The sequence below is a fragment of the Suncus etruscus genome, chromosome 8 (assembly GCF_024139225.1).
Source record: "Suncus etruscus isolate mSunEtr1 chromosome 8, mSunEtr1.pri.cur, whole genome shotgun sequence".
Lineage (NCBI taxonomy): Eukaryota > Metazoa > Chordata > Mammalia > Eulipotyphla > Soricidae > Suncus > Suncus etruscus.
The window spans coordinates 115,803,505-115,815,850 of record NC_064855.1 but is presented as its reverse complement, the minus strand read 5'-3'; the positions used below and the strand labels follow the sequence as shown (position 1 = coordinate 115,815,850).

At 43.9% G+C, this 12,346-nt stretch overlaps 1 protein-coding gene across 1 annotated transcript in view; it reads right to left on the bottom strand.

Annotated features, from left to right (window-relative positions):
• PCCA (propionyl-CoA carboxylase subunit alpha) overlaps window positions 1-12,346 on the bottom strand; it is a 263,459-nt gene that overhangs the window by 107,931 nt on the left and 143,182 nt on the right. Inside the window, exon 18 of the mRNA XM_049778616.1 lies at window positions 5,153-5,261. Within this exon, the coding sequence (XP_049634573.1) occupies window positions 5,153-5,261 (109 nt within the window). The remainder of the gene's footprint in view (window positions 1-5,152; window positions 5,262-12,346) is intronic.

Sequence of the window (12,346 nt, the reverse complement as noted above, 5' to 3'; positions counted from 1 at the left end):
GGGGACCAGATGCAGTGTCTCTGGTCAAATGTTATATAAGATACATGGAAGGCAAGTGGCATAATGCCTGCGCTATTTCTCTGTTTTACCAACACAGCAAGCTTTATTGGTATTCTTTAATTCTAAATCTGCTCCTGTGTCACTCTTTGGTGTTCATTCTCATCACCCTTCCCATTTCTTATTTGATGAGCTCCTTACGATGAGTTAGTTCTGGGGTTGCTTGCCCCCAGATAAGTGACTCACATCACTTTCATTCTTTTTTGTTTATTTGTTTGTTTTTGTTTTTCCAGGCCACACCCATTTGATGCTCAGGGGTTACTCCTGGCTAAGCGCTCAGAAATTGCCTCTGGCTTGGGGGGACCATATGGGACGCTGAGAGATAAAACCGCGGTCCTTCCTTAGCGCTTGCAAGGCAGACACCTTACCTCTAGTGCCACCTCGCCAGCCCCCACTTTCATTTCTTAAAAGGGTAGTTTTGCCGGTTACAGAATTCTTTGTTTCCCAGTGTGTTTAATATTAATATGTTTTCCCTTTCTCTTCTGGGCTCCATAGTACCTGATGAGATGTGAACTTTTGATCCTATTAAGACTGCCCTGACATGGTTAGGATATTTTTCTCTTCTCTTACTACTTTCAAAAGTTTTGGATAGTCTGACTGCATTGTTTTAGTGTTCTTTCACCTGGGAACTCCAAATTCTTTGAATGCACAGATCAATGTTTGGGACCATTGATGTCTGGGATCATGATATCATTTTTGTTTGGTTTGATTTGACTTGGAGATCATCACAGTAGTACTCGGGGCTTACTATTGGCTCTGTACTTAGAGGAACTCAGGCAGTATTGGGGATCTAACTGGTGTCAAGGTAAGTGCTATATTCCCTCAAAACTCCTTATATATATTTATATATTTATATATATGCATAGACATACATATGGATAAAGAATGTCTATCTTCATCTATCATTATTAAAGAAAAACATATAAACTGGTGAGTGAAGGTTAATCAATATACAATGCCCATACTGACCTCCTAGAAAAGACTTTTAATTCCTATGCAATATATTACTTCATCTATTAGTACATACATAAATCATTACAAACTGTGTGTGTATGTATGAAGAAAGCGTTAGACTGAAAAATCAACCCGTGACTTCAAAGATGCCTATTTTTCCATTTGCACAAATTTCACTTTTCTTTTACATATTTATTTATCTCAGTAACGAAACCCTCCCTACACCACATTTAAATCCTTTTACAGAACAAGGTTAATCATAAATACGCAAAGCATTCCTCTGTGACCTAAAGAAAACGGCTGTGTAGTGATCACCTAGTTATGAATCTGAATAATACTCTTTGAATGATGCAAATAATTCCTTTGAGATTATTTTATGAATGTGGTGACAGTGTGAATTTCGGCGCGATTCAAAAAAAAAAATCACGATTTAATTATCTTAGAAAACATAGCCAGAGCTCTAAGTATTTGGGGAGGGGTGGGGGTTAAACAAAACGCAAACATTTAATGCAACATTAAGCATGTGAAATAAAACCTTGATTGCCCACGGAAAGCATGCTATGCGGTTACCCTGGTGACAGGTTCAAAAAGGGATTGGGAGCTGAATAGCGGTATGATATGAAATTAAAATGTTTCACATTGGACAATCCAAAATGAATTGGGAAAGGTTAGGGGAGAGGAGAGAGAAATCAATTCTCCGATGATGATGGGGAGTGGGAGAGGGGCATGAATAGGGCCTGTCAGTGGGGTGCAACAGCTGTCAGATATCCTGCAGCCAAAGAATTACAATAATACTGATGAAGTGTGCAAGAGCTTTTGGAATCATGGCAGGGAACAGAGAAATTCCCCTCGAACAATGAGGCCGTTCTGTCTTCCAGTGAGCTCTTAGCGCAGAATCAAAGCCGTGGATCTTAAAATGCAGATTGAGACACAGACACGTATATATGGTGTGTCTTCCACTCGGTATTTTGTGCTTAGCTTCACGCAGATTTGGAAAATCATCATTTGTGATTACAGAAAACATGCACAGAAATAAAATAAATAGGAAACTGAAACATGCTAAACAGACAGGACAGAAAGTAAGGCTAACTTAAAGGTGATGTTTACCTTACGTTGCTGCTTTCCAGAAAATTTTTTGGCTCAAGTGAAAGCAACTGTTTTCTTCTTTTCTTTTCTTTTCTTTTCTTTTCTTTTCTTTTCTTTTCTCTTCTCTGCTCTTCTCCTCTCCTGCCCTCCCCTTCCCTCCCTTCCCCTCTTCTTCCCTCTCCTCCCCTCCCCTCCTCTCCTCTCTTCTTTTCTTTTCTTTTTGGACCACACCTGGCTACGCTGAGGGTTTACTCCTGGCTCTGTGCTCAGGAATTGCTCCTGGTGGGGCTTGGGAAACTGAACCTGAGTTGTGTGGATGCAAAACAAGTGCCTTACCCACTGTACTATCTCTCTGGCCCTGCAAGTAAATGTCTCCAAAGCCTTAGTATGACTATGGATGTTTGTGAAGATAAGCCCTAGCTGCATTTATTTTTAATCACATCAAAATGCTAAGTCATCAACTTGTCCATTTTACTGTCCTAAAGACGTGGCTTGTCTGAGGACAGAGATGAAACAACATCGAAGTTTGGCTTTCTTGTCCGAGTGAGTGCTCACGTGTGTCTTAAATTCAGAGCTGCATGTCAGTAAATCAACATAACTATGTTTGCTTTTTTTCAGGAATGAGTTTCTGAGGCTACTGTGTGCTTGTTCCTGTTATCTTTCAACAACTGTGCATGCATGAAGATTCATAATTAGTGATAATCAGGGGTCACTCCCAGTTCTATGCTCAAGGGCTATTCCCAAGGGTGCTCAGGAAACCATGCAGTATCAGAGACTGAAGTCAAGTCTCCCGCATGCAAAGCACGCAAAGCATGCATTTAGTCCACTGAGCCCTATTTACATTACCTACCTGCCTATCTATCTACCTACCTATCTACCTGTGAGGTGTATACAGTTCTCTTTTTTTATCTGTTCTCAGTGCCCGCTTTTTCCCCCTTTCCCAGGGATTGAAGGGTGTGGTTTGGAGCAGAATACATTGGAGACAGGTAGCTGAGAGAGAAGCTTTTTGCTGCAGGCTTGTGAGCTCCTTGAGAGGAGCAGCTGGCTTGAGTAGGAGTTTCTTGCCTCTTGTTACCCTCATATCTGTGTGGATTATTTACTGCAGACTAATATAACTGGAACAGCTTCCCCTATCCTTACTGGATAGAAGATATGGGGTTTCCCTTTCTTTTTTGTAAACTGTGGAATAAACAAACCTTAACCCCACCTCAAGGGAATCGACTCTTCATCTAACTACCCATCTTCCTACCCACCTATCTCCCTGCCTACCTACCTGCCTATCCAGCTGCCTATTCACCTACCTACCTTCAATTTATTGCTCCCTCCCTCCCTCCCTCCCTCCCTCCCTCCCTCCCTCCCTCCCTCCCTCCCTCCCTCCCTCCCTCCCTCCCTCCTTCCTTCCTTCCTTCCTTCCTTCCTTCCTTCCTTCCTTCCTTCCTTCCTTCCTTCCTTCCTTCCTTCCTTCCTTCCTTCCTTCCAGGGCTGGTTCCTAGCTCTGTGCTCAGAGATCACTCCTGGCTGGGTTCATGGACCATATGGGATGCCAGGAAATTATGGATTGAACAAGGGCCAGATGCATACAAAGCAAACACTATCCACTGGACTATCAATATATACCTTAAAGAGGATTAAAACTTCATCCTTAAAGCATACAGTCATATATACTAAAACTATGCAATGAAAAATAAATGAGATACTATTGAGGACTATTTTTTGAAAATATGGACAATGCTGACAATATAATGGTCATACCAATTTTACATTTAAGAAGTTCCCTTTTGGGGCCGGAGAGATAGCATGGAGGTAAGGTGTTTGCCTTTCATGCAGAAGGTCATTGGTTTGAATCCCAGCATCCCATATGGTCCCCCGAGCCTGCCAGGAGCAATTTCGGAGCGTGGAGCCAGGAGTAACCCCTGAGCACTGGCAGGTGTGACCCAAAAACCAAAAAAAGAAAAAGAAGTTCCCTTTCAAGCATTTGACTTCCTATAAATTCAAAAACATACATATAGCTTGTGTACATGGGTAAACAATCTACAGTTGTTTCTCTCTTCCTCCTGTTTCATGACGCCCCATGTTTGTTTGAACAGCCTCTTACCACTACCGCTTCTTAAGATGGCCTTGAAGAATGCCCTTGCAGAATTTCCTTTTAAGATCTCCCCATGGTTAGATTCAAAGGCCAAAAGTCACTCTTTGGGCTGGCCATCTGCATACCCCATCTTACTTTATATTGCCTCTGTGGCAGCCAGAGAACCTCAGAGCTCAGATCCAGGATCTCTGCAACTCTGGATACCAGCAGCCAGGTTAGAGAGACACAAATGGGAAGACCCTGCGTTCTGTAGATTCTGGAGAATCATCTTCCCCTCCGCCCAACAGGGGAAAGATAAAACCAACAAGGACGTCCTTCCAGAAGTTTCCATATTGTCTCTTGTAAAAGAGATTCTTTTAGACATCAATATCTGCCATTAGGAATTCCTCATATTCAGTACTAGGACACTTCTTAAATTGATTTACAAGATCAACAACACGGCGATGAAGCAGAAATAATGAGTAACAACAACTTGGCCAGGTTTCCTGGAATGCTTTGAGGATCTTCTTACCTCTAACAATGATCAGACTCCAGATGTAGGAGAATCCATCTGAACAAAAATAAGCAACACCACCTAAATCCAGGCCATACCACCCTTCATAAATACTTCCCAGATGCAGGACTGACACTAATAAACAGATCTTGGATTTGTTTTATTTTTTCTGATGCAGATCAGATTAGCATTATATTTCTGCTCATTCATTTTGTTTGGTTTGATCCAGGGACTATTTCTGTGCTCTGGAGTGACCCCTAGCCATGCTCATTTCTTTCATTTGCTTTTCTGGGTCCATGCCAGGGTCTTCTCCTGCCCCTGTGTGGTGATGATATATGGTGACAGAAACTGAACCAGGGTGAGTTGCAACACAATACAAGAGTCTTACTCCCCACCACCCACACCCCCTACCTGGTGCATCCCCTATTGTCTTTCTGGCCCCCTCATTCACTCTGTTTGTAAGTAAATACCATTACCTTGAACTGTCCTGTCCGTGAAAATGTTGTGCTCTTAACTGTGCTGCCACAAACAATGCAGAAGCTATTGCCAATAACTGGTTTCTCTCCGTCCCTGTTAACTGGTGCCCTAAGAAAAAGCAATTGATCACATACATGTTAGTATTTAACCCTACAAAGTGGCGACACATTCCCCAATGGTCTCCCAAGCCTCTGCCCACACTAGCCAGCTCACAGGCAGAGAAAAAGCCCAGTTACACAACTAATCTTGAAAGAGACAAAAGCCACAGAATCATCCCAGATAGGCTGCCCAGGCTGACAACTCTGGGGCCTTCCAGGATTGGGGTCGGGCAGATTCCCTTTTCTGCTTGAAGACACAGCAGCCTGTAGTCACACCCAATACCCTCCAACAAAAAAACAGCCCAGCTCCTCAGCTGAACCTCATCAAGCCGTTCTAGCTCCAGAATTCCTGGACCATGTGGCTGCATGTATGGTCACATGATTCCTCCAGATTTCACAGAACTGTCAACCTCACAGGACCAGAGCAAATCTGAGGGAAAGTTGCCTAGAAAACTGTCAAGCTCAAAGAGCAGAAACTGTAATGCAGAAGGCTCAACCAGAACCAACCAGCCTAGTAAATCCTCAAAGACCTCAGTCATACCAGTGTAAGATATAAATTATGACAAATTGACTTTTTTTGTTTGTTTTTTGGGCTACACCCGGTGGTGTTCAGGGGTTACTCCTCATTATGCATTCAGAAATTGCTCCTGGCAGGCCCAGGGAACCATATGGGTTGCCAGGATTTGAACCACCGTTGGTCCTGGGTCAGCCACTTGCAAGGCAAATACTCTACCACTGTGCTATCTCTATGGCCCCAAATTGACTTTTTTTTTAAATCTAAGCTTTGATCAAGCCATTTGCTTCTGTGTTGTAATGAACAATATAAAGTATGTTTCTTGTGTCTACTAAGGAAGCAGATTGGGGTGGTAAGTGGAAATGTGGGGTCAAAACTGGTGGAGGGAAGGTCACACTGGTGGTATGACTGGTGTTGGAAAACTGCCTGAAAAAAAATCGTATATAAACAAGTTGGTACATCATGGTATTATAACAAAGTAAGAAGTTTTAGATATATTCTGTCAGGCATCTATTATGGAGTTAGCATAGTTCTGGGTGTTACAAGTCAGCCCCTGAAGAGGTTGACTGATGGAGGAATGGAGGATGAGGTCTTTCCCCTCCAGCTTGGAGCACGAGTCTGCCACCCCGTCCAGCGGATGGTTCTGAAACGGCGGGTAAACAGCTCGCAGACAGTCAGGCTTGTAGAAATATTAGCTTTATTCGGTGGACAAGACTGAAGTCCAAAGTCTCAGCCTTAGTTCCAGCAAAAAAGCCTCTCGCCTTCCACAGACCCTTGTTTTTATCCCCCAGAATCAGGTACCACCAATGGTGGGATCAGATACCACTCAATGGTGGAAGCAGAATCAGGTACCACCCTAGGGTGGGGGCAGAATGCCAGGTCACACTCTAGGGTAGGGGACAATCACCGATCAGGGTAGGGTCAGTAACATAATAATCCCATAAAATGTTTACATACACAACACTGGAGACTAGGACATATGCACTGGGGGAAGAAACAATAATGTTCAGGGTTAAAAAAAATAAAACAAACTATTTTTTTTTAAAAGCCTTGGAGTTTAGAGTCAACTTTTAAAACAGACACTGAGGGCCAGAGTGATAGCACAGCAGTAAGGGATTTGCCTTGCATGCAGTCAACACAGGACAAACCCCTGTTCAAACCCTGGCATTCCGTGTGGTTCCCGAGCCTGCCAGGAATGACTTCTGAGCACAGAGCCAGGAGTAACCCCTGAGCATTGCCAGGTGTGACTCAAAATATAAATAAATAAAAATAAAATAAAACAGACACTGAATGGACATAGAGAACAAAAACCATTGCAATGAGGAAACAAAGATATCTCCAGGCCCTACCAACTTTATACATACACACACACACACACACACACACACACACACACACACACACACCATTGAACTAGAGAAAAGGGGGGGGGTCCAGGAGCAATGGAGCTAAGGAGCAAAGTTAAAGAAGCAAACACTTCTGGGGCTGGAGAAATAGCACAGCAGTAAAACGTCTGCCTTGCACACAGCCAGGACGAAGAGTGATTCGAATCCCAGTACCTCATATGGTCCCCTGAAGCAGCCAGGAGCAATTTCTGAGCACAAAATCAGTAGTAACCCCTGAGCACCACCAGGTGTGGTCCAAAAACCAAACAAAAATAAAATAATATAAAAAAGATGCAAAAACCCTATCTACTGTACCAGAAGGTACTGGTTAAAGAGGTGTGGCCAGGTCCATCTGTACAACACAGGCTCTGGGGCAGAGGCATGAGCAGCCCTGGTGGAGTGGATAGCTGGTACATGTGTTGGTGTGTACAAGCATACCTGTATATGTACATGTACGCATGCCTAGCTACCTACAGGCCTGAGTGCATGAACATGCTACATGTATGTAATGTGCATCTCAGTGTAGATCTGGGTATCTCAATAGCCTGAGATAAACATGAGCATTGGCTTTCTAGAGGGAAAGTAAAACAGATTAAATGGGCAGGTCACTTAGTGGAATGGGATGGGGTTCTCACAGAAACTGGCTTACGTAGAGATCTTTTCTCTTACAGAAGTTAAACTTCTGGGATTTCGATTTGTTTTTTGTTTTTTGTTTTTTTTTGGTTTTTTTTTTTTTTTTTTTTTGGTTTTTGGGCCACACCCGGAAGTGCTCAGGGGTTACTCCTGGCTGTCTGCTCAGAAATAGCTCCTGGCAGGCACGGGGGAACATATGGGACACCAGGATTCGAACCAACCACCTTTGGTCCTGGATCGGCTGCTTGCAAGGCAAACACCGCTGTGCTATCTCTCCAGGCCCTCGATTTGTTTTGTTTCGTTTGTTTGTTTTCATATTTTGGGCCACATCCAGCGATCACATCTGGCAGGGTTCAAGGACCCTATGCAGTACCAGGAATCGAACACCAGTTGGTTGTGTGCAAGGCAAGTGCCCTACTTGCTGTGCTACCTGTTTTATTTTTCTTCTAGAAGTCCTATGCCTATGTCAATGTTTTACTATAAGGAAGGTCAGTTTTCCTATATTATTTTTCGTAATTTTCCTGGTGTTCTCAGAAATTTATTTATAGAGCCCCCCCTCCCCCGTTTTTGGATCACACCCGGTAGTACTCAGGGATTACTCCTGGCTCTACACTCAGAAGTTGCAGGGTCAGAGGTCAGGGGACCATATGGGAAGCCAGGATTTGAACTACTGTGTCTAAGGCAAACGCCCTACCACTGTGCTATCTCTCCAGCCCCATGTATAGAGCTTTTTAAAACAAGAGGTAAATGCTATTTTTTACTATAAATACAATTATATAATATCTATTGATTTGAGAAAGACAGGCACCTGAATATTTTGAGGGTCCTCAGGAGTCCACTAGTATCTTTTCCACCTCAGGTTTTTGTCTCTGGTTCCTCAAAAGATTTTAGAGTTATCTTCATATAGGACATATAACTTTTTTTTTTTTTTTTTTGGTTTTGGGCCACACCCGGCGTTGCTCAGGGGTCACTCCTGGCTGTCTGCTCAGAAATAGCTCCTGGCAGGCACGGGGGACCATATGGGACGCCAGGGGATCGAACCACAGTCGCGATCTTTCCTTGGCTAGCTCTTGCAAGGCAGACACCTTACCTCTAGCGCCACCTCACCGGCCCCACTAATGCGATTTTTTATTGCGAATATTCGGTAAGCGAAATCCCTTATGCGGCCCTGCCTCACCCCAACTTTGCCTCCTGCAGCCCCCAGATAATTTGAGTTTGAGACCCCTGATCTAGGGGGCCGGAGAGATAGCACAACAGTAGGGCGTTTGCCTTGCATGTGGCTGACCCGGGACAAACCTGAGTTTGATTCCTAGTCATCCTATATAGTCCCCCGAGCCTGCCAGGAGCAATTTCTGAGCACAGAGCCAGGAGTAACCCCTGAGCACTGCCGGGCGAGTCCCAAAAGTAAAATAAACAAACAAACAAAAAAACCATCTAAGAGGTGAATCATGTACATATAAATATACATGCGTGGGGCCAGAGAGATAGCACAGCGGCCTTTGCCTTGCAAGCAGCCAACCCAGGACCTAAGGTGGTTGGTTCGAATCCCGGTGTCCCATATGGTCCCCCATGCCTGCCAGGAGCTATTTCTGAGCAGACAGCCAGGAGTAACCCCTGAGCAACGCCGGGTGTGGGGCCCCCCCCCCCAAAAAAAAAAATACATGCTTGCCTTCATGTCTTGGTGGTGACTACCGTATTTTGGGGCATTTAAGACGACTTTTGAAACAAAAAAATGTCAACCGAAAATCGGGGTCGTCTTATACGCCGAGTATATCCCGAAAAATGTTTCAATATGCCACTAAACGAAAATTGTCTGAATATTGCCACAAAACGAATTCTCCAACTCGATCCTGCACCAATCACTGCAAGGCTGCTCGGACTGCCTCTCTAACTCAGCCAATCCAAGCAGGCTTTTGATGCATGCAAATTAGACAATGTTCTGGACCCGAATCTACACTGTCAAAAGCCTGCTCAGATTGGCCAGAGTCAGAGAGGAAGTCTATTACAGTAGAACCTTTGAACCTTTGCTTGTTGGGATTGGCTCACTGTGGTACATACAGTTGCAGCACAGGAACGTTCTGTCTGATACAGCGAATATAGGCCTAAACCTATGTTTTAACTACAAAATTAGGGGTCGTCTTATACGTCGGAAAATACGGTATTCCCTTTTCCCCTCCAACTACTGACACACTGTCTGTGAAAGCCACAGACTATACCTCATTCAAGTATTCTCTTCTAGTTGGGTACCATGCAGGATTCTAACGATGAACAATAAGGGTAAGTATACTAGGTTAACTGAGGCTCTAAAACTGGCCACCACCTGGTTCTTGGACTCCTCTGGGACTTCCTCCCCAGAGGATAAATCTTTGTCTCTGTGGCCACGACTCAATCACCAAGTCTGAGCACTGTGGGCTGCTGGGGAATGGGGATATGGGAGGCGAAAGGCACTGGTGGGTCACATTGCCAACATCCTGCTTGGAAATGCTTTCCCCAGGACTGAGTTTGACCTATGACAGTGTGTCAGAGAGATGGCTTGGAAGAACAGGCTCTGGAGAGGACTATGTGCCCCAGGATCCCAGGCACCTGTGCAGAATAAGAACTCTGTCTTTTCTTCAAAACCTTCCCTGAGCCCCTCAGTCAGCTTCATTCCTGTTTTTCTCTCCTCTCTAGAAACTGGTTTCTATCTTCACTCAGTCCTTGCTGCGTCTGTCCTGCAGTGACCCTCGTTCTCAAATCTTGACATGTGTCTTGCCAAGATAAGCTGTTTTAGGACAGGGAAAATGAATGCTTGTATTTTATTCTTTTCCAGACCTTCCTTGTTTAATTCCTTTGAATAAAATTCCAAAGGCAATTCTTATACTGTGGGCCAGAGCAGTGGCACAGCAGTAGGGCGTTTGCCTTGGCACGCAGTTGACCCAGGACAAACCTTGGTTCAATCCCCAGTGTCTCCTATTGTCCCCCAAGCCAGGAGCAATTTCTGAGAGCACAGCCAGGAGTAACCTCTGAGCATCAGGTGTGGCTCCAAAAAAAAAAAAAAAAAAAACAACAACAACAACAAAACAAATGAACAAAAATACCCAAACAATTCTTTATGTTGAATCTCTAAGTGAAACAAATACAGAAAATGTAGGTGAATTTTAATGGCTAAATGGCATATCACTTACATGTTGAACCAAATTTGGAATCTTTTTTGCTTGTTTGTTTTGGAGGATTTTGGTTGGTTTGGGGGCCACACCCAGTGAAGCTCAGGGGATACTCCTAGTTCAACACTCAGGAATCACTCCAGCTGAGCTCATGATACAGTACAGATGCCAGGGACCAAAACTGGGTTGGCATCAACTGGGTCAGTTGTGTGTAAGGTAGCACCTTCGTACTGTACTATATCGTTCAGGGCCCTTGTTGAGTCAAATTTTCATTTAAAAAATGTACCACTTTTCAGAAATGAAAGAAAATTCCAATCCTTCCTCTGATTAGTGTGGTCAAAAGAGATTGTGGCTCAAAGGTACAAAGCAACAGAGAAATAAGGACAAAATGTGTGTGATAGGTTAACAAAAAATTACAGTTCTTAAAAATATCTTCTTCCTCCCTTTGTCTTTAATCAGAATCAAAAGATGTCTTTTGCCATTTTCCAGAATTAAAAATAATTAGCTTTACAACATTAAAATCTAAACCCTCCCCCAAAATTGCTGTGTATCCTAGTTTTAAAACTTAGGCACAATCATTTGTTTCAGAGCTCAATTTAAGAACCTTTAGTAACACTTTCCTCATCTACAGATAAATATAAAAAAAAAACCAATTAATAAAAAAATTTTAATGCTGAAAAAAAAGTCCCAAATCACCCAGACTCTTGCTTGTGAACAGTATTCATGAGAGCTGGACAGATGGGCAGCAGATGGGGGACCCCCAAGGGCCAAAAGGACCCGCCTCCAACATGGAGAAGGCCCCGGATTAAGTTCAATTCCCACTTCCTGCTGTCTCTTTTGGGCACAGCGCTCAGACAATCAGAGATGGCAGGGTTTAATGTATCTTAAGCCCAGCTCTGGGGCAAAACGAGAAAAGAGAAAAACAACATTAAGAAGAACAAGGGCTGGAAGGCAGAAGGGATGGGAAAATTAGAAGAGGGGTTAGGATAAGAAGCAGAAAGCTGAGAAGGGGAATTAGGAGCAAGAGATGCTTGAAAGTTCTTAGGCACCATTGAGAGAGAGAGAGAGAGAGAGAGAGAGAGAGAGAGAGAGACAGAGACAGAGAGACAGAGAGACAGAGAGACAGAGAGAGACAGAGAGACAGAGACAGGGACAGAGACAGAGAGACAGAGAGAGACAGAGAGACAGAGAGAGACAGAGAGACAGAGAGAGACAGAGACGGAGACGGAGACAGAGACAGACAGACAGACAGGCAGGCAGGCAGGCAGGCAGAGACAGAGAGATAGAAAGAGAAAGACAGAGAGTAGACTTGGTTCAAAGTCTGGGGTTTATTAAATCTGGACTCTGAGCACTATTGAGTGAGCATTGCAACAGGTGCTGTGAGCACCACACTCAACTTCTGGCTTTATTCTCCTACTGG